This window comes from Xiphias gladius, chromosome 7 (genome assembly GCF_016859285.1).
Source record: "Xiphias gladius isolate SHS-SW01 ecotype Sanya breed wild chromosome 7, ASM1685928v1, whole genome shotgun sequence".
Classification (NCBI taxonomy): Eukaryota; Metazoa; Chordata; class Actinopteri; order Istiophoriformes; family Xiphiidae; genus Xiphias; species Xiphias gladius.
In genome coordinates this window covers 8,231,609-8,254,812 of record NC_053406.1, presented here as the reverse complement: position 1 = coordinate 8,254,812, position 23,204 = coordinate 8,231,609, and the positions used below count along the sequence as shown (strand labels likewise).

The 23,204-nt window shown below is 41.7% G+C and overlaps 1 protein-coding gene across 6 annotated transcripts in view; it reads left to right on the top strand.

Annotated features, from left to right (window-relative positions):
- Window positions 1-22,373, top strand: part of fli1 (Fli-1 proto-oncogene, ETS transcription factor) — a 33,322-nt gene extending 10,949 nt beyond the window's left edge. For 5 of the 6 annotated variants that reach the window (XM_040130459.1, XM_040130457.1, XM_040130461.1 and 2 more), the window contains 8 exons: window positions 2,328-2,539; window positions 2,791-2,945; window positions 4,003-4,206; window positions 10,735-10,803; window positions 17,186-17,245; window positions 17,797-17,856; window positions 18,415-18,462; window positions 18,649-22,373. In XM_040130459.1, the coding sequence (XP_039986393.1) occupies window positions 2,328-2,539; window positions 2,791-2,945; window positions 4,003-4,206; window positions 10,735-10,803; window positions 17,186-17,245; window positions 17,797-17,856; window positions 18,415-18,462; window positions 18,649-19,178 (1,338 nt within the window). In that variant the 3' untranslated portion in view covers window positions 19,179-22,373. The remainder of the gene's footprint in view (window positions 1-2,327; window positions 2,540-2,790; window positions 2,946-4,002; window positions 4,207-10,734; window positions 10,804-17,185; window positions 17,246-17,796; window positions 17,857-18,414; window positions 18,463-18,648) is intronic. The other variant, XM_040130462.1, reaches the window with a different exon arrangement.
- Window positions 22,374-23,204: the final 831 nt, after the last annotated feature.

Here is a 23,204-nt window from a genome sequence, read left to right as displayed (position 1 = left end):
AATATAGGTGCATTTTAGTCCAGGGTGTTCACAACAAATGATTAAAACTTAGTTATCACACTTTGTAAATCTTTATATCCTTACTTTACGGCCAGGACTAGGGCTGTGACATTACAATAGAGGGCACTATGGTACAAATACTGTTTTGAACATTTTTCCACTGCAAAGGTCGCCATAACTTCTGATAACAAATTACACAGAGCAAAGGCTTCACCTGCGATGGTTTCAAATAGTATTTAAAATGATTTCGACTGCAGTAACTAGAAAAGCACAGATTTAGTGGCTGACAATCAGTATTTAAATATATGATCCAAAAATTAGATCACGTATTGGCATAGTGGTGATCATAATCAAACATATTCAAATACATCAGTTTGCTTAATAATTTAGTCTTGCTGATGTTTCTTGTATGAGTACTCAGGTTTACTCCAAAACACCCAGGTTGTGATTATTGTAGTTAAAGGAAATTTTAGCGTGTTGTATTTTTCAACTTATTGTCAAAATAGATCTCTGCCATCTATAGTACTTGTAGTGTTTTTGTATATGGATAAATATTAGAGTTAATATCCTTTTGTACAAATGCAAAAGTTTGTTCCAGAAAGAGACATTTATCATTCAAATAAGCATAAGTGAAGTTTTTCTACTCGCATGAAATGTCTTAGAAAGGAATGGAACTGAAGTTAAGTGAGATCAGGAGGATTTCACTTTCATAAAAGTAACATTTTTGAGAATGCAAACGACATGTTGGAAATATTGATCAATGAATATCAAATAGCATTTTCCCCCTGAAGCAGATATGTGGCATTTTTGAAATGAAATAATTCAGTCCTCGGGGATTAGACACGTCTCGGTCTAAGCTGTGCCATCAGATCCTATCAGATCCAGATGTGCATCAGACCTGAGCCTAATCCTCAGCAGAGGCATATGACTATAATGATTTCACTTGATATTTTAACTTATGGTTTTTTTTATTCGTTTCTTTGGTTGTTTGATGATGGATGGAGCATTTATAACAAAGGCTGTCTCATCAAGTCATTCTAAGCAGTTTCTACATTCTGTGCCAGCTAAAAGTTATTGCCTGGCACAGGTCTGGGATGGTGACATTGCCCGAATCTGGTCACTGTGAAATGCTAAGTAGTGGCATCTGCATGTTAAAATGTAACCCATTAAGCACATAATCCATGCTTTACCTCCAAGACATAACACGAGGAGCATGTTGAAACCACGGAATATCTTGGCCGGCCCTGAGTTTCTGCATTTGTTTTCTTTAATAAACTTACATTGCTCCAGCTGAGCCACAGCAGAGGGGTCAGTGTAGCCATGACCCCCCCTGCTTCTGTTGAGTCTTCAGCTGCGGAGGGAAGCCCAAGGCCCAGACAAGACAGACACATCAGGGCCTGACAGGGGATTTTTGGGTCCAGTGGAGTTAAGAGGATACTGATAATGGGCAAGAGAGAATGACTACACAGCCAGGAATCTGGAAAATTTGGTTAGGATAATTTTGTAATGGCAGCATGAGTGGTAAATCTGAAATTCCTAATTTAAAAAGCTTGTTTTTGCTTGTTTTATTTGTAAACCTTTAATGGGTTGTTACTGCTGTATGTATTGGGTAATAATGTTAGTAAACCGGTACCTTGGATGTGCCCAATCTTACAACTCTGTCTTACTCCACTGTGGGCATGATTGAAGTCATCCTAACATCAACAGGAAACTACAGTTGCTACATGGGCTGTATACACAAACTACTTAGGATGCCAGACTGTGATATGACCCATAACTGCACATAATTGCTGTAAACAAAAATACACAAGAGACTGAAAAATTCACATCACAAGTTTCTGGGTAGTGTCAAATGAGAGCCTGATGTTGTATCATGTTGCTCATGATTTTGAGTGTATTCTAATCACTCTTATTGGATGACTGTATCCTCCCACTCTTAAAGGAATAGCTGGACATTTTTGGGAAATATAAGATTGATGCCTCTCTGATATCTGCTCGTTGAATATGAAGCTACAACCAGCGGGCAGGTAGTTTAGCTTAGCACAAAGAAAACAGGGGGAAACAGCTAGCCTGGCTCTGTACAAAGTTGAAATAAAGCATCTACAAGCACCTCTAGAGTTCTTAATGTCAACGTGTTATATGTAATATTTCATCTACCTCTCTGCAAGAAAGTGAAAGAGAGTATGTTCCAAAATCTGTAACAGTTCCTTTAAAACTTTTATAGGATAAAATGGCTATATAGACCTGTTTGGATTTATACATTATTCTCTCTTGCCCATTATACAAAAAAGAAATACATAGCATGTATTTGCTCCTTCCACCCCCAGGAGGCGCTATCAGTGGTGAGTGAAGACCAGTCCTTATTTGAGCCTCCGTACGCTGCTGCTGCCCCTCTCCCCAAGACAGACATGACTGCATCTGGCACACAGGACTACGGCCAGACCCACAAAATCAACCCCTTACCCCCACAGCAGGAGTGGATCAACCAGCCAGTGCGGGTCAACGTCAAGAGAGAATATGAGCACATGAATGGATCCAGGTATGGAATGACATCCACTTACTGTGTCCTACATTCCTCCGTTTAATATGAAATGAGACTTTTTCTTTAAATAGGCATTTCTTTACAACAACTAACCTTCACTTTTGCCTCTAATCTTCAATATACTTGGCCATGGCAAGTGTAAGGCTTAAATACCCCATGCCAAAGTCAATGACTGGAAAAGAAAACCAACAACACCGAATTTATCTTCTGATATTTTACAACTTACTTGTATGTGTTTGTTTATGTAGCAGGGAGTCTCCAGTGGACTGCAGTGTGGGTAAATGCAATAAACTGGTTGGGGGGAATGACACATCTCAGATGAACTATGGAAACTACATGGATGAGAAGAACGCCCCTCCCCCCAACATGACCACCAATGAGCGTAGAGTCATTGTACCTGCAGGTAAGACTAGCTATGTGACCGCCAGTGTAAAACTGTACATAATAAAAGGAAATCACATCTGACATGAGATGAATAATGGTGATCATAATATCTTATTCATAAAAGAGTGTATCTGTATATTCACTACTTATTATAAAGGTGCAAATTGCTGTAGGTGTTTTTCCTGTGCTGACGGACAGAATCACTCCTCTCTTTTTGTATCATTTTGCCAATGCTGTAAACGTTTTATGAGTCCCATTTTTATTTACACAGTTCATGGTGTAAAGCGTTGTTCCAGTGTTTTATGTCATCTATGGGGGCACAGCTGAATGCATGCAGGTGTCAGTTTGTCTGCCAGACCTATATATTTCTTCACTGGTTTCACAAATTTGATCTTTCAGTATGGGAAATAATACAGTTCAGGGAGTAACAAGGGCAGTTTCAGGGTTAATTCCTTTGGAAGAAATAGTTTCAACGCATAAGTTGATTATGTTGTTACACATAAGCCAGAGAGCCAGAGAGAATGACTGTATTTTCCAAAAAAATGAGCACATGTATTTCCTTTAATTAAAATCAAATTGAGCCTTGATAAATTTTCCATTATAAAGGCTATTCAAGTGTTGGTGCTAAACTGATGCAAAGGGCCACTTGTCTATTAACCTAATTGGAGCTCCACATGGAGGCCACTCCCCAACCACAAGGGGTAAATTTGTGGTTTGGTTTTCCAGATTGGCTGCGCACTATAGCAGAATTTAGGTCAAATAGTACTCGAAAATGCCTTTGTTTTAGCCTGCTTTGTTGCCAAATGGTACAAAGCAAAAGGTATTGCAAAGTTTCTTTGATTTACCTTAAACCTAATATGTGTCATTCAACACAAACACACCTGATTCATATGGTTAAATATGGAAAATAACATTTACAACTAACTAAAAAAGGTCTGCTACTGATCCAAAATCCTACTTCCAATTTGATCGTTTCTCCCCTCCCCTTTACCTTAGAGAGATATGAGACTCTCTCAGCGTTATCTCTTCACATCCAATCCTTTTGCAGTCAATTCAATTCTACTGTCTTTCTGCAGACCCGTCATTGTGGTCCCAGGACCATGTGCGCCAGTGGCTAGAGTGGGCCATCAAGGAGTATGGCCTGTTAGAGATCGACACAGCCATGTTTCAGAACACAGACGGCAAAGAGCTCTGCAAGATGAGCAAGGACGACTTTTTCCGGCTCACCACCATGTACAATGCCGAAGTGCTTCTCTCTCATCTCAATTACCTCAGGGAAAGTAAGTATACTTTGTGCAAATTAAGTGTAGGAATAAACAAACAGGCAAATCAAGAGGAACACTGTACCGTAACTGGTTAATGGCTTACTGGAACAAATATTGGACAAAAATTGCTGGACAATTTGTTAATAGAAAACAGAATACAAAAATGAAGAAAATTGTTCAGAATACTGAATTATCGGCATATAATGATTGTATTTGACAGAAAAAGGACAGTACAAGGACAGTAATGTTGATGCACTGTGCTCTTTTTATTCCTGCTGTACATGCTGTTTGTGCCCAGGCTGAAGTCTGTACTGGCATCCATCTTTGCCAAAGAATAGTCAAAGTCAAAATCGACTTTCAATCAAAACACAAGCTTCTTTTCATATATTTTTCTCTGCTTTTGGATGAGAAGAGAGAGAGTCAAAAAATGCCAAACCCAGGAAAACAAAATGCCACCTTTTTTTGTCACCGCACTATATTCATATTACCATCAATAAACAATGAAATTGCTCTTACTGGAAATTCATTTCTCTATAATGTCTACCCAGTATTAAGCAGAGCTGTGGAACCAAGAGGGTTTCTTTCCCCTCTCAAGATAACCATCAACTGCATCCCCCACTACACTTTGCAGCGCCTTATTCCACATGGTCCACAGAAAGATGAAGCCCAGGTGCATTGCCTCAGGAATCACGCTAGGCCTGTGTGTTCAGCACAGCAAAGAAAGTTGATCTGCAATTTGCAACGGAGGCAACTAAATTTGAGCCTCTTACCTTTGAAGAGTTCCTCAGCGCAATCCTACTTCATATGTTTCAGCGGGGAAATGAAGCCAATTTTCTGAGGCAGTATGTAAATTGCATTTCAATACAAGATGTAACATCTGGTGTTGGTATTGGTTTGAATACACAGTGATGTCTAGTTAAGACAATAGCTGTATCCATTGTTTACGATGGAAATAAGTAGATCATTAGTCATGCGATTGGTGGACATACAAAAAAGTATTTGTCCCAGTCTTTGAATTCTTTGCATTCTGTACTATAACATAGTGAGAGCTGCTTCTGCAGAATTTAATGACACCACGTTGGGTGGAGTGACTGATGGCTCAACTAAATTTAACATTACTCCCAAAAAATTGTGATGGGCCTCAGCGTGATGTAATGGGAACTGTATTTTGTGGGTGTCAACAGTTTTCTCTGTGCACAGCGTCTGGGCAGAGAGAGATGCTTGTCATGAGTATAACAGCCTCATTGTGTAGCGCTGCAGCGGGTGGATCTGTCTGACCGCCACTGGGCACACTCCGTAGAGCAGTTTTCATCATGGCCACTGGCTGCGGGACTTAGCCACGGCTTAGGCGTGCTGCACCGCGACTCTGCCCATTGCTGTCCTTTTTTTGATTTAGACCTTGTGTGTTTTGGAGACAGAAGAGATGTCTTGGGAATCCTCTCCACTTGCCAGTTGAAATTGCTTTGGATCCATTCCCAACAATCAAAAAGATGAATGCTCCCGTCCCGTGCCTGGACTGACTGACCTGTTTCGGGGCAGCTCTCTGAGAAGCGAGCAGTGTGTATTATTGACGCTGGGAGCCTAAGGGCAAGAGGAACCATGTTGGTAAATTAACGTCTGAGGAAGACTCAGAAGGAGGAGGAGAAGTAAGAGGAGGAGGGTTGAGGCTTCATGCAGACCCTGCAGGCTGATGATTTGGAAACCAAAGCCGTTCTCTCTTCTCCCCCTGCAGCACAAACAAACACAATCATAGACGAGGAGTAACCCCGTCCAGAAAATAGACCTCTGGCTTCACTCACGAGAGCTGGAGCTGGGCCGAGCTTCCAGAATACTGAAAAAGAGAGAGGGAGGGGAAAGGCTGAGCCAAGCCCTGGAAGTATTAGTGATTACAAGCTATGTGATGTCTTCCTCCAACCCTATTCACCACTCTTTACTATATTACCCCCCATTCTCCTCCGAAAGATGGATGGTCCAAGCGGGTACTGCAATCATTTCATACACATCTGTGTGCATCAAGAGAGCATTTGGTTCTAGTTATTGAACCTCTGGTTAACAGTCCTCAGAGTCATTAAGCCCTGTATGTACACTCAGCACGAGGCAGGGACATACCTCTCCACCCTACAGCCATACCATAACAAAACATTCCTGCCACGTCATGCGCAGAAATATCGTCCAGACAACCACACTGGTGCAACCGTGGGCACAATCTGAACATCTGTCTGGCTACCCAGCTGCTTGCAGTAACAAGGGTAGTTGCCCATGCATTATTTTGGCCTCATTGTTGGTCACTTATCCAGATTTTTATAAGTGATGGCCGCCCGCACCCCAATGTGCTTTCAATTTTGGGTGCAATTTGAGAATTTGTTCAAATTAGTCTGTCAGGGAGGGACCGCGGACTGTTTGCTTTATCGCACCCATGTAGGTCGGTTTGATACCACATGTGCTGGAAACAGAGCGGAGCAAAAAACCTCAGACAACGAGAGACTGTATCCTCTGACACACAGAGATGCAAGAAGAGAGGGAAGAAGGCAGAAATGAAAGCAGGGAGTGAGGAGGGAAAGTAAAGAGACAGAGAACTGAGAAAAAATCTGCTGTAGATCTAAAGAAACATAATGGTAGAAATTGGATGAAAAAAGATATCATTGACAGATAGCCTTTACAGTAGTTATTTGAGGACAAGGGAGGGAGGGTGTGAGCAGGGGAAATAGTTATTGAATGCGAGTGTGAGATAGAAAAAAAAACGTCGGGGGTTAACTATTTTTTATAAGTGTGTGGAAACAGTCCGAGGTGGTCATGATTGAGTGCCTTTGGAGAATAGCAATAGTTCTGTTTCCCAGCTGTCGCCATTGCTTGTGTGTCTGGATGGATTTACAGTGAGGGAGTCAAGGCGCAGAGAGAGAGAGAGAGAGAGAGAGTGATAAGTCTGGGCTTCTGCACTACTGCTGCTCGCTCCAGAGTGGGGGACATTCTCGAGCCCTCAATAGTTTATACAGACCATAAACATCTGGGCTCGAAGGCTGAGTAGGGAAAAAGGAGGACTGGAGAGCTCTCTCTTTCTCTTTCTCTCACTCTCTCACTCACTCTCTCTCCGCTTTCTCCTCTCACAACATTTTTATTGAGCTCCCCTTGCATTAGTTCTTTCAATTGGCAGATTATCACTGGTGCAGAGGGGCTCAGCGGCCTGGCTCTGCGCCTTTTACTGTTAGCTGTCTGCTTTTAGCCACCATTACAGAGCAGTCTGTGGCTGCTGAGTTGATCGCTGGGGTTCAGACACTTAGCACTACAAGAATTTATGTACATATCACATTAGCATAAGTGGAGGTGGGATAATAAGTAGTTGCTATTCATGTAAACACTGAGATGAGTTCAGCTGTAATTGAAGCTAGCTCGCTTAGCAGTACATGATAATTGTACTGGGAACCCAATCGCCAGTTAAGAATTCCTGAATATTGAGCAAGTGTGCAAAACCTTGAAAAATATATTAAGATTAAGGTCATGGCAAACAAATGGTTAGGGTTTGTTTGCTGCCACTATACTCCAACAAAAGTGGCTGAACAGCATCTGACACCCTGTCGCCCCCACACCTTTCCAATCTGAATTTTGACACCCACTTCATGCGGTGACCGGTCAGGTGTGGGGAGGTGAGAAAGTAAAGTTTTTTCATTCTTTACCCAACTACATCTGATACATTAGTATGTGTGCAATTGGTTGCAACACTATGAATGGCTTCAGGTCCCTCTGAAAATATGCTACAAACACTTTTGCCTTCTGACATGACAGGTTTGACGACACGTCATACAAACGAATTCTTTTCGAGCATACCCTGGCCTTTAACTTAAACAACTAAAACACTTGGTCAGGGTTAGTTAGGTGACAGTTGCGAGAATGATTTTTTTTTTTTAAGTTTGTATTTATCGCTGAGAGGTCTATGTGATCAAATTAAGGAGTAACGTACACAACAATGATATAAGAAATGGGGCTAGGCTGGAGGATGTGTGGGCGCAGCTTCACTGTGAGGATGTGTCTCTGAAGTGCAGTCACCGGGGCTAACGATAAGCTAGCTGTTGATTGTAAGAAAACACCTCCAAAGCTTAGGCTAATTTTCTACTTGTACACGTTAAGGACGGCGTATGAGATGTGTGGGTGTGTAGGCTTTTTTGTTTAAAGGCACTTTTGATGGAGCTGACGGCTGAGTATCAATTAATGTGACTGATTATTTTGTGCTTGAGAATTAGTTAATTGATGTAATTACTTTTAAATTAGAAGCATGACATTAGTAATTAATTACATTATAACTTTCTCAATACTGCTGACAAATAACGTAATTTGGACAGTAGGGGCGTCAGCTAAGAAAACACTCACATGGGTGGTTTTGGAAGGAAATGACAAAATAATACTTTGTGGTTTGGAGGTCCTGTTCGAAATTTCGCATGTGCACTATGTAAGGCAGGCAGTGGGGCTAGCCATTGCAGCTTTATCCTACAAAGCTAAAGGGATGACTTACTGTTGGCTGGAGTCCATTTAGCCCACTTGAGGTGGCAAGACGCCCAAAACTGGGTGACTGGGACCCTCAGTTTGTTGACAAAGCTCAGACCACATGTTTGAGGCGATGATATCAAATAGCTCTACAGAATAAACAGCAGGGGCCCGATGGAGGTCCGTCACAATCCTGAGCAAGCCCCGAAAGATCTCTGTCAATATTATGGGAGTGCCAAACTGGAGGACAGGGCCTTTTGAAAGAGCCATCAGTCATAGGAAGGACAGAAAAGAAAATTGTTTGTGGATGTTATGTAATCTAACAGACTCTGAGCAGATGTGACTGGAGAGGGGAAGAGAGAGTGAGGGTCTTAGAGGCTGAACACTGGCCAGTCCTCCCACTGTGCTGTCAGATTACCGGGACATGTTTGTTTTCTGAGAGAGGAAGAGGCCGTCCAAATAAATAGGCAGCACAGCCAAGACTCCCTCCACCAAACTGTCAGCTGTGGTGTCTCTCTCTCTCTCTCCCTCTCTCTCTCTGTATCTCCCTATGCTCTCACTCAATCTCGCTCTCTCTCATACAGCAGTCCTGCATTTCTCTGTGGGATGGTTTGAGGTTTTCTCAGCAATGCTGCCTGTTTGCCTGTCTGGGTCAGCCCACATATGTGGGACACAGTAGGAAAGGGGTTAACAGCCCCTTCTTCCTCTTCCTCTTACTTCTCTCCCTCTCCCTCATTTTTGCTGACAGTCTGTTCATCTTTCTCTTACATTTTCTCCCTCATTCGAAAGAGGGTGCTTCCGTGGCTCACGTGCCCCTGTGCGCTTACACTCTGCGTGTGGAATTATTTTTGTACGGGGAGCTGCATTTGATTGCTGAGCTGGGACCTTGCCTCATACAATGGCTCCCCTGTTCTGAGGCCCCCAGGTTTCTAAACTAGACCCAGAGCCTTGGGGGTGCCGTGGAGAAGGTAAAACTGGGAGGGGTGGGGTGTCGGGAGGTTAGAATACATTTGTGGAGCACCCCACTTCCACCCCACCCCCCAGCCACCCCCTAAAAAAACAGACCCCTAGTCTGCCACCATGGGCCCCTTCACCCCCCAATCCTACCACCAGCAGCACAGCGAGTTAGGTAAGAATCTTACATGAGATCTCAAGAAAAGCACATCACAAATTTAATTTTTCTCTGGAGTTTTTTTCTTTTTTATTTTGTTATTGTTGTTTTTTAGGTTGCTCCGTTCACAAAAGGTATCTTCCCTACTCAGCAGCTCCCCGTAGCCAAGCTAGTGCTAAATCTTAACACTCCCCATGTAGTAGCTGCTCTTGTGTTTTCTCTGTGCATTTTTGGGTCTGTTTTTCCACTCGCTGATTTATGCCTGGGGGCAGCTAAAATTAAGAGAGCATTTTGGTGCCGCCCAGGGTGCCTGTGTAAGTGGAGGAATGCAGCGCAGAGTTCTGCTCCATAAGGTGAAATGAATAGGCAGCCATATGCAGAGTCTTGCCTCCCTGACTTTATTATTCAGGAGTAGGGTTTGCCGTTAAAATGCCGACAGGCTACGGGGTTTTTCCTACGTTTAAAGGACTGACTGTGTGCTGGTTTTTCTTTATTTGGGACTAGATTTATGTGTCATGAGTTATTTTCCTTCTGAGATTATTTTTTAAGACAAAACAGGAACACAATTCAAGAAATGAAAAGGGCTCTATAGTGCAGTAAGCGAGCTGAACCTTTTACTGCCACCTGCTGGCTATTGTTACATCCTTTAAGCTCTTTGTAATCCAGGCTAAGGTTACTCTGAATTACACTTTCCTTTATAAAAAAATCCATCATGATAAATATACAGATTCACACCTGTAAATATGTGGAAGATCGCTTACTCTATAAACAAACAACAATAGAGTCGTACTGCCAATGTTGAACCTTTTAAGTGCAATAATGTATAATATTTACTGTTAATTTCCGGATGCTCTTGTGTAAGAATTCATGGAAAAGTATATTTCTTACCCAGGTTGCAATATGCTTGTTTGTGGTGTCATTCATTTCTCTTTATGCATTATCTCATTTTATTACAGGTAGCTCATCATTATCCTACAATACACCATCTCACACAGACCCATCACCACGTCTGGCTGCCAAAGAGGGTAGGAACACATTTTGTTTTCTATTCTCTTTCTATTCTTTATGCATCTGTACCTTTGGATTATTTTATTATTAGGACTGGTGTAACTGTTTTATATCAGGGGAGTGTGGTGAGAAATGAGAAGTCACGTAATTCTCATCAAACTATAAAAAGGCTAATTCTGCTTCACAGTACCTGCCGGCTTCATACAAGCAGATGCAAACAGATACACACAAAGCACACACACACTTGAGAATACAAGACCACTCACACAAATCCAAAGCACATGCAGTCAGTGTTGGCCATTGACAAAACTCTGGTCAGGTGCGCCTTTTGTGTTGTTAAAAAAATATGAGCCAAGCTGCTACGGCAGACCATGCCATTCAGAAACTGCTACCTGAACACTGAGACGGCACATCGACGCTCAGAGGAGCGGTCTCGGGATAGAGGCATATTAACAACAAGAATAAAAGCAGTGTGCTGATGAGTTCTGTCCACAGCAGTAGGGGTGAGAACAGTCTGTGAATGAACCAATTATGGGAAAGAAGCGGGACATTAAGACATGTGAATGAGGTTGTTTGTTGGAAAGACAGGCATCAGAGACAGGTGCTGAAACAACAACGAGTACGGCAAACATGGCCGAAAAAGTTGCTTGGCTGCTTCAGAGCAGACTGGAGTTATTATATTATATTTACAAGTGTATTAATGTCAGAGAGGATGACAAAAGGTTAAGAGGAGAGGAGGGGCTTTTGTCATCATAATAACTTACCACTTCTTGTCACTTTGCACTTTTACACATTTTGCACTTAAAAATCCATCTGTAGCAGCTTTTATGGGATTACTTCACTGTCTATCAAACACAAAATAGGTCATTACCTCAGTTCAAACGTGTGACACAGTGAATACTGGGCATGGGCCTGCACAACTATTCATCTTAATACACAGTTTCAGGTATCACTTATTCTATTTTTTTTTTTCTTTTTCCTATTCAGTCTTTATTCAAGGTATTGACACTTCTGTCTTAAAATTTACATTACCTGAAACAAATAGGAACTATTGCGTGAATGTAAGCCTAAAAGACATAATTAGAAGGGTTTCTTGTTTGCATTATTATCATGCGAGATTCTTGGTGATTGGGGTTCACAAGTGTCTAAGCTGACCAAAAATGACTGAATCTGTGTTTACACTGACAAATCTATACTAAAGTAAAAATGCAGCCATCAAACGAGACCTGTTATAGTGTCTGGACTGTTGACTAGTAAAAAGTCTTGTAAAAGCCAAGCTGAGTTTCTAAGAACAATGCCTACAGCAGCTCAGGATGATTGTCTTTTTCTTTTGGATACCTTCTCACTCTGCAAACATTATTTTGTGCTGACACAACACGAACTAGGCAAAGGCTGCACTGCCTATCTGTAAAAAAAGCTACACATCCTTTACATCGACTATATGGTGTCACCACCAGAGACGGGAGAAAGGTCTGCAATAACAATGATAGCCTTGCTTACAGGATGAGGGGCCCTATCAAGGCAGGAGGAGAGGAAACACTAGGTCTGATAAGTGTCCGAGAATGCCCTCTGCCTCTCTCTATCTGCCCCAGCGGTGAGCGTGAGCAGGCCACATACTTGTTCACGCCCGGCTTCAATACCAATAGACCAATGGGCAGGCCAGATAAGATTCTGCTCGGTCACCCCCGACCCCGGTCTTCCTGGTTCTCAGCGCCAGGTATTTGGACTGGCAGGAATAGAGCGTCACTCCCTTCAACAGCATTTCCCTCTCACAAGAGGTGACTTCTATTATGGGCTCCTGTAGCACCGACTGTGCCTCTAGTTGTGTCCTGTGATCCCAGCCGGTATATAGGTACAGGGTGACTTGTCATTGAATTATGAAAAGATGAGTGATGCCCATCCAAATTTACATTTATCACTTTGTTTTGAAATATTTCTATTCACCCCTAAACTTATCAACCACATTAAATATTATGAAGTGTTACTTTTATACAAAATTAAGTGAAAAAGTGAAACAAGATGAAGTAGAAAAAACTGTAGCTGGGAATTTGTGACGCAACAATAAAAAAAGTCTTGCTTCAGGAGAAGCCTTTATTAACATTTTCACAGATCAGCATTGCCAGATGTTCAAGTTCATATTGCCTTTTGAGAACAGTCAAATACCATACAGGCTCTTTGGGGTAGAGTAAGCATGAGCATACAGCAGGAGACAACCCTTAATCTGCTCCAGACTCTGTGGTGTAAAATGCAATGTTATGAATAAAAGAGAGCATATAAAACACGGAATGCAGCAGCTATGAAAGGGTGTGTGTGTGTGTGTGTGTGCATCTGTGTGTGTGGCTCTCTGTGTGTATCTAGTGTCTGTGTCTACTTTTTGCCTGTGGATAGGCATGTGTGTGTGGGTGAGTTCCTGTATGTCCTACTGCAGCATGTATTGCAGTATGCATTGACATTACTTTTGAGGGTGTATGTTGGGAGCTGTATATTGTACCTCTAGGTGTTACATTAATACATGGACAGTTCTGGTTATTGGATACATTTCTGGCTTTTTTTCTCCTGTGCTGAGTCTTTGCACCTTTTTTAAGTTTTTAGCTAGTTTGTGGTGCTGCTATGAAATTTTGGAACGTTATAATTCGCAGCAATCAGGACTCATATTCTCCGCCGCTTCTCGGGGAATGAGGGAAGATGATGATTCACCTCTGTGAATGTATTTATTTTGCTGCCACGTCAAAGTGGCAATACAACTTGAAGTGTGCCATTATGTGCACAAGCTGTTGTACATCTATGACTTCTCATACTCCTCGCTTTGGAAAAAAAACATTGATAATGGTCAGCTAGTAAAAGTTGAACACAACTGTTGGCCTTATTGTGTGTATGTTCGTGTGTGCAGCAGTGTTGTTGTCCCCTGTTAGTCTGAAGTGTTTTTTCAGGTGATGCTTCTCTATTCTGGTGCACCCACTGCCTCCTCACTGTGTATAACTCCTGTACTTTGCCATCATTCTCCTCCTCTTATGGCTCCTTCCTCACACAGATGGCTTTTAAAGCACCTGTATTACGGGTATTAAAAACGTTTATCCTGTCTGGGTCTCTCTCCTTGGCTCAGATTCTGGGTTAAAAAAGTCCACGACTTGACTCTCTACTCTCCTCTCTTTCTCTGCCTTTCTCACCTTCTATGCACAGTTGCTCTTTCTTTCTCTCCCACTGTCTCCCCACTGTCTTTGTCTCTCTGGCCCTCTCTCTCCCTCTCTGTCTAGCACTCAGGCCTTGTTTTGACTAACTGGTCCTGCAGTCTGAAGTCTCCCAGGAGCGTGCACCACACCCCAGACCAGAGTGGAAACTGGCTCAAGTCGCAGTCAGAGCGAGGCCTGGAAAAATGAAGGCGGGAGGGGGGTGGTGGGGGGTTGGGGATGAGGCGGCTCTGTGTGTGTGCACATTCGGGTCTGTGTCTGCGTTTGTGTGGCTGGCTCGCACCGCGTACCCCCGACCACTTGGGCTTTGTACATTTTACATCTGCTGCTTCTTCCTTCTTCTGCACTTTCACTTCCACTTCACCACTGTTGCCTCTGTCCAATTAAACCCAAAACGGAGTGATTCTGTTGGTGAAACCTTGAGTTTTGCAGTGCGTTTTGAGACTTTTTTGGCACAATCTGTCTCTATTCTTACTTGCGTGTTGGCAAAGGGAAAAATTGTTGTGGAGGTTAATGTAATCTGCTGCCAACAGCTACACTAAGGGTATCTAAAAGATGTGGATGAGCCCACATTACTGGGCATCTCCTCCAGCCCATACCAGACAGTAGCTGGGTTTGCTACCATTGTTTTCTTTTCAAATTCCAAAGTTGTGTTTCGTCTGACTCTATTTTTCTTTCATTATTTTTCTCTTCCCTCCCATAAGTTTCTTCTTCTCTTTCTTTTTCATTCCTTTTTATGCACTCACTCACTCCATCTCCATCATCATTTGTCTGCTTCAAAATAATCTCTCTTTCTCTTTCCTTAACCTTGTCTCTCATCTCGCCTTCATTTGTCTCTTCTTCTCCCCCGCCAAATCCTCTCCTGTTTGGGGATGGAGGTAGCCCTGTTGTGTTTTTTTTTCTTTTTCGGTGAGGAGGGAAGGGGATGGAGGGCTGGAGTGTGGGGCTTGGATTTGGGGGGGTGAGGAGAGGGGAAAAAAGGGCCAGTAAAACAAAGAGAGGTTGTCTGCAGGCAAGGCAGGCAGGAAACACAAGTCTCCCAGGACTCTCCCCCAGTCACTGCTCCTTGGCTATCCTGCCGGCCAACACCAGATTGAACCTGACAGCCCCGCTGAGCCACGGCAGCCCACTTGGTATTTGTCCCTCTTCTTATTCTTTTTGTCTTTCTCTCTACTACACCCGCATTTCTTCCTTTCATTTGATCATATGCCGGTTCATTCATTTTTTCCTGCTTTGCTGCAAGTTCATAGCTTTCATTTGACCTTATTTATGTTTTGAAACCGTCAATTGTACTGTCTTGCATTTCTCTCGAATTTTAAAAAATCCCTCTTCCCAGTCACAGAGACAAGAGCCGCTTTTGTCATCTTTAGGCAGGAATGGGCCCTTTGCTGGAATATCAGGGGTTAAATTGTGAAAAGTTAGAAATTAGTGAAGCGATAAGCAGCAGGAACTTTTCCCATTGGATGATATTCTGCTAGTAGGGAAAGGGAAAACAAGGCAACAAAACATCCTTTGAAAGTAGCACAAGGCACATAATTGGATTTGAAGTGTTTTTACATTTTCAGTGGTAGATTATGAAATGAGTAAAACAATAAAACACTTGTGTGGTAGGTTACCAGGCAAACTTTGTTTTCATGGTTGAAGTGAGATTAGAATCTAAAGTTCAATTGTGCCGAAAGGAGAAATAAGGAGTTCAGTTCAGAGTACTCTATTATTTGTTTATTTTAGGGAAACAAGGATGCCAATATGTTCTCACCCACAGGAGGGCACTATTGTACAGTATTTAGAAATGGCCGGACATGCAGTGTCTGCTGATGATGATAAATTTGATGTTGCTGGAAGTTTCTCTGGTGTGGCTGTATAAGGTCATGTGGGTCAAGAAGGCACATTTTCTACGTTCGGGTACTGATGAAGACCTGACCCTCTTCATTAGCCATGGCATATTCATACAGAATTTACACTGGCTAGCTATTGACCTGATTCAAAAAATAATGTGGTGTCCACTTTGCTGCAACAGAATCGACTCTTGCTCATTCTCCTTCTCTGTTAAGATTTTCAAATCTATGGATTCAAACTGTTAACTTTGATTGTCAATAAGCCAGCTTCTCAAAAATTCATTCTACACTGATGGGAAACGGGATTGCCTCTTGACCTTCTAACAGCTTGCTGATCTCAGAAACAACCTCTGTCATCACCATCGCACTGTCTCTATCCATTCCCCCCTGGGAGACACACTGCTGAGAAAAAGATTTACATATCATGATAACAGTGCGAGTAGCATTTTTCACACAACGCATATCTGGCCGCAATATGCGCCATGTTTCCCTTTATGCTTGCACCTGTCTGAGCTGTTCTAGCCCATAATAATACAGACCATCAAGGGTGCTGGCCAGGTGCACTATGAGTATACCAGGGTGTTTGTGAGACATTTGCCGAGCAAACGATGCATCCTCTGTTTTATCCGCTTATGTCAGAGGGATTGATTGCTACTGGAAGCCGTCCAACTTCACACTCAGTCATCTTCACAGGCTTGAACCGCAGACGCACAACAGGTAGAACTCATGAAAGCTGGGCCACTGCTTGTCAAGGCTTCTTAAAATTAGCTTGTGTTGGGAGGTGGGATGAGGGTGAATATCATGTGCATGTATTGTCTGGCTGTGTGTGCATGAGTGTGAGAGTGTGCGTGTGTGTGTGTGTGTGTGTGTGTGTGTGCGTATCTGTTGTACGTTAATTTGCATCAGACCCTTTATTTGTGGTCAGAGTGTTGCAAGCTGCTCAACCAACTGTACTGTCTGTCAAAGATTGTGCCATCTATATTTTAACCACCACAGCGGGCCAAACAAAACCACATTGCCATGTCCAGATATCCTGTGAAGAGCATCTTGAACCACATTTTGATAGATTTATTGATGCTATTTGACACTTGTCTCATTGCTTTTTTCTGTGACAGTTACATTCCTGAGATTGGCTAGCACACAATGAGATGATCCATTTACAGTAGTCACATACACACAGGCAGGTTTTGAGAATGTAACGTGACTAAACACGCAGGGATTTGGTCAGACAACTGCAGCTTTATATTGCACTTAAGCACATCCACTGATCTTTTATGAGTTGTGCATAGTTCTCAACCTAAAAAAAACAACAACTGGGAAACATTTTTAAAATATACTCAAACTTTGTCCTCCTTCCTTTCCTCTGTCTTCCTCAGACCCTTCATATGATGCTGTACGGCGGACAGCATGGTCAAACAACATGCACAGTGGCAAAGGTGAGGACACACAAATCATTAAAGATCCTCATGTATTTTTGAGTGGACAATACTGGTACAGTATGTATGGGTGGCTGTAACCTGCTAAGAGAGGGCATGACTCAACATCTCATCTGATGTGGTGAACTTTATCATTTGGTATGCTGTGCAGGTTAAAACACCCAGATTATTTGCAAATACTATTTAACCTAAGTCTGCATCACACTAGTGGAAGTTCCAACATCCACATCCACAGTCTAGACATGTGGGACACACTAAAGATTACAAGCCCCTGTCGTCAGAACATGAACACACAGTCAGAAGAAGTTAGTCCAGCCACCACTTACTGCCTTATTTACTTTGGACCTCTGCTGACTTGCCTTCAAAATGTGTAGCTTGGTTATCTGTAGCCACCCCACCGATGTTTTCTCTGAACCTTTTTGTGTGTGTGTGTGTGTGTGTGTGTGTGTGTGTGTGTGTGTGTGTGTGTGTGTGTGTGTGTGTGTGTGTGTGTGTGTGTGTGTGTGTGTGTGTGTGTGTGTGTGTCCTTCCCTGATTGTCTCTCTCTGCAGGCTCACCGGTGGTTACGCAGAATGTGACCAAGTCCACTGAGCAGCCCAGAGCTCAGCCAGGTAATAGCTTACCTGTGTCTTTCTTTGTCATGAACCTTAGGATGGGTATCAGATTACCTTTGTGCCAGTTTTCATAACAATTTAATAATGCATTCTAAAACCAAGCTTTGAGGGTTTATTAGTGATTAGTGGGGTTTTTTTCCCTTACCTCTCAGCCACACATCCATTAGCACTTGTAATTGGTTTTCCTGGTCAGCTCATTGTTTAGAGGGTGTGCAGAGCACAATAATCCAAACACATTAAACAAGATGTGACCACATAACATTCGCTTAATTTTTAATTGTTTTGCATCTTACGTATTATTGACTCAGCGTAAGCTGTGATATTATACAGTAAAGAGGAGGAACTACTGTCATTAAAATATGCCATCAGCTGTTGCCCGGCAAAATTTCTATTTTGTCTTCGGTCTTCCATACTAATTAGTACAGGTCACATGCTATTATATATATATATATATATATATATATATATATATATATATATATATATATATATGTGTGTGTGTGTGTATAAGAGTAATCAGTGTGTATGCCAACAAAGCTCTGCTCTTGTCCACAGATCCTTACCAAATTCTGGGTCCCACCAGTAGTCGTCTAGCCAATCCAGGTACGTTTTTGATCATACTCCAGTCTTTATAATGCATTTTCTATTAATAGGCAGTTGTTGCTTACCTCACTGGACAGATAATGAGACATCTGGCTGTGTAAAATGAAAAATGTAGTTGGTTGTGTTCTTTGTTGGATAAGGCTGCATCTCTCTTCTGACCAGTGTCTGTTTTTGTGCCACCATCAGGCTCAGGTCAGATCCAACTGTGGCAGTTCCTCCTGGAGCTCCTGTCTGACAGTGCTAACGCTGGCTGCATCACCTGGGAGGGCACCAATGGCGAGTTCAAGATGACGGACCCTGATGAGGTGGCGCGGCGCTGGGGCGAGCGCAAGAGCAAGCCCAACATGAACTATGACAAGCTGAGCCGTGCGCTGCGCTACTACTATGACAAGAATATCATGACCAAGGTGCACGGCAAGCGCTACGCCTACAAGTTCGACTTCCATGGCATTGCTCAGGCGCTGCAGCCACACCCCACCGAATCCTCCATGTATAAGTACCCCTCGGACCTAGCCTATGTGCCTTCCTACCACGCTCACCAGCAGAAGGTCAACTTTGTATCCCCACACCCTCCATCCATGCCCGTCACCTCCTCCAACTTCTTTGGACCCACTGCTCCGTACTGGAGCTCGCCCACTGCAGGCATCTACCCCAACCCAAATGTTCCCCGCCACCCGAACACCCATGTGCCTTCCCACCTGCCCAGTTACTATTAAAACACCCCTTTCTGTCCATCCACCATCCTCTAAAACCTCCCCTCTCCCCACAACACAGTCCACAATTGCTGATCTGCACTCCTAGTGACGCCAAACCGATGAAGACTGAATTGATAGAGGCATTTGTCCTCTGAAGAAATTTTGCTCCTAAATGAAGGATGATTAAATTGAGGATTTTTTTTATATGTAAGAATTTATAAACAACTGGATGCTATGCTCCAAAATGGAATACTACTTACCTTCACAAGACTAGCAACTGTTTGTTTATGTGCTTTGGACGTGCGTCTGAGTTTCCTGTGCCTTTCTATTTCCCAACCTCCTGAAAGCTGCACCTACAGGTGTCCTTCCCAAAACCTTCCCAAACCAAAGCCTGAGGACAGGAGAAACAATCCAAGTCTGTCTGCCTCCTCAACCTGCTACAGTACCAGACATGGGCCTATTATTTATGGGTCTCAATATTCATTCTCCTCAGTACATTATGTACATTATGCTTTAAAGATTCTGCCTTTTCCGCTCGTCTACAGCCTTGTCGTGGTTTTCCTATTCCCATCACAACTACCCTTCTGTTTCCACTGTCTCTGTCTGCTCGTCTGTCCATCTGCATCTTTTTATGTGTGTGGAGAGTCTTCTGGAATTCGCTGGATAAGGAGGAGCTCTCAAAGAGATGGACTTTTCTCAGCACTGAATGAAATTTGGCAACTGGAATATGCCATTCACAATTTTATTTATCCTCCAAACTGGAAGGCTAGAGAAGAGTTAAATGCCGGAGAGGGAAGCGCTGTATGTTTTGCTGACCTGGGTCAACTCAGTTACTTAAAATGCTTTCTCTGTGTTATGTGTGGAGTTCAAGATGGGCGATATGTACAGTTGAGTCATTTGTGCTGGGGAAGTATAGTCAAGATGTAATTGAAGTAATTTGCGACAATAATTCAACCCAGGTCAGATGTTTTCAGGGGGCCACACACTAGGCTATTAAATGTTTGCCATGTTGTTGCCTTTCAGTCATGCCATTTCCAGATGTTTTGTTGCTCGACCATGTCAGTATTAATGTGAATGTCTTCTGGTTTGTGAAACACGTGTAAAAGGGATACCCTGCAGCAAAATCAAAATTTGTCAGATGTTTTCGTTTTGTAAAAACTTTTAATGGAGAAATTAATTCCTTCACACTCGAGACCATGATTGCTGCACCTGTCTAAATCTAAAACATGAAAGTGCATTCTTGCTGATGTGATTATGTAGATGTTATCTACACAAGAAAGCTCAAGGCTATTTGTTGATAAGGGGATGTTTTTGTTTGTTTGTTTGTTAGTTAGTTAGTTTGTTTGTATCCAACGTACCTTACAATGCCCTGAGTGCATCTACTTTTACAATGAGGTGGTTTACTATATGCCATAACCCAAAGTCCTAACTCTCAAAGTGTTAGTGCCATGCCTTAACTGCTGTTTTATACCATATATTTGCTAATCATTAAAGATGAAACAGCATTACATCTTAAAAATGTATTGTGAGATACATAAATCATTTCCATGTCTGACCAGAAATCTGACAATTTTTGATTTTGAAGTGCACTCTGACAAAAACGGCTGCCACGGTGTCTCCTTCCTCGATGTAGGCCAGTCAGGACCATATGGGTCAGCACAGAGAAGTGGCTTAGCAGTAAGTCATGTTAGTAGACAGTCAAGTTGCATTTTTACCAGGGCTGGATCCTAGTTTGAGAGCAGCATGTGTGTTTGAATGTTAGTTTCTCACTGATCTAGAGCCTGGCAAAATGCACATGAATCTCAAGTCAGGATTTCATCATCATCATCATCATGTAATAGTACCATGTCAAAACATATCCATCTTCAGGTGTTCAAAGCTGTTAATAGCAAAAGTATTCCTTTAGAGTAACTGAAAATGGACACTTGAAAATAAATTACTTGGGACTAAGTAGTTTATCAGAGAACAAAACCAATAAAGTATGACGAGATGAAACAAAGAAATCCTCAGATTCGCAAACGCTGTGCGTTTGTCAGACCTATTTTTTATTATTTTATAAGCATCAGTCAACTAGGCATTAAAGCAACTTACTGTATAAATTATGCAGAGTTATTTTCATATGTGACACAGTATAAAAAAGTCAAGAGAATTAATACGAGTTGACCTCGGTCAAAAATGCAAACCTTTTAAGTCCATTTCTGCTAAGTAGTTTGTTCAGCATTTAAGCGTTTTTATATCTGTACATTTGGGCAATACATTTTAACATTTTTGTTTCCTTGTTATTGTTATTGTTTCTGAAATTCGGTTGTAACATCCTAAATGCCTCTAAGTGCACAAGATATTTTCTTTTATTCCAAAGACCATAAATGCCTGCTTAAGTCATAATCCAACAGCCAGGGATTCCTTTACTCTATATGCAAAATGTGATTAGGATGGTTTGTTTCCATTTTTAATCACTTTTTATGTCAGATTTTATGCCCTAGGATTGGTAGCTTTTCCTGTGCATTAAAGAATTTCAGGTATTTTATGCAAAATAATACCAACAGTATTAATATCCACAACCAGCTTCTCCTGAAGATTTATAGCTTTAAAGGAACAAATAAAAAGGGAACATGTAATTTGTAGCATAAAGAAATTATTGTAATGTACCCTTAACTTCCATGTTTCACAAGCATTATCAATGAATATCAATGAAAAGGGATCTGTGCTACTTCCTATATGCAATGTATTTTGGATATCAAATATATATATATATATATATGTATGTGTGTGTGTGTATAATTTTACAATTAACCAATGTATTATTATTATTGTCATTCCTGAAATGTATGAATACCTTTTGGAAAAGGGCTTTTGTATAGGAAAATGTGACAAAATAAATGTTTTTACCTCTCATGTTACCTTCCATTGCCTGCCTGTGGCTTCAGCAGAGTGTCAGGACGGATGAAACCAGATTCCCTCTATTTTCCATCAGGACATTTTGAGAAACTACAGAAGTACACAACAATCTCGATAGTGACTTGCACATTTTGCACAATACTTGTCTCAGCTGTGTTGAAAATTATTTTGCCTCAAGTTTTTGACATTTCTTGCAACTCATTACACATTTTCAAAGTGTATTTATTTGTTCCTTTAAGTGATCAGTAATGTGTTACATTTGTTAATTACATGCTGTATATAAAGTGCACAACACTTGTATTCTTGTATCTCGCACCTCTAACCCCTCTAACCCTCTGCTTTTCTGCCCCTCCTCATTTAAGCCAGCTTTGTTTGTGTCTGCATCAAGAAACAAACAAAGCATGTACTCATTCTAACAAAACAATCTTATGTTTTTTTCTAACAATGAAGTGTAGCTTTTTCACCTGGATCTACATGTGTTTTACAGAAAGATTAAGTGACTGCTTTTCAGTTTGTAGTTAGGCAACTTCATCTCATCCTTTAAAGGCTTGATATCTGATTGTTATATAATCAAATTTATGCAAAAACTAATCTTGACAAGGCACTATGGAAATTACGAGAATATACTCTCAGTCACTTCTCCTTTAGGTACACCTAATGCAGTCTAAATACAACAGCCATGCAATAAATCATCTTCATGAAGGTTATTATGTTCAATGTTTTAGAGAGGCCTGGATTCAACATTATGGTCATTTCAGAAGCTGTAGTTTGTAGTGCTGTTGAATATTTGGTGTCATACTTGTGTTACACTTGTCATAGATGTTTCTAATATTTTGTCCGCCCCATTTAACATATGTTAACAAGGGTAGAAAAACATAGGACTGTGTTAGTTTTAGCCAGCTGTACCTAATTATCTAGCAATTGAGTGTATATTTTAAAGCATTTATCATTTCCGATGGAAAGACATGGCTGGAGGGGAAGGTATGGGAGGGTGAGGAAAAGGCACCATTTTTTGACAGGCTTTCTTTTCTTGATGCCAGCTTTTTGCCATGATGTTTAAAAGTTACATGTTGTCGTTGCAAAAACAATGACAAACTGTGTTTCCACCCTTTTCAGTTCTATCAGGTTTTGAATCAACAGATCATACAA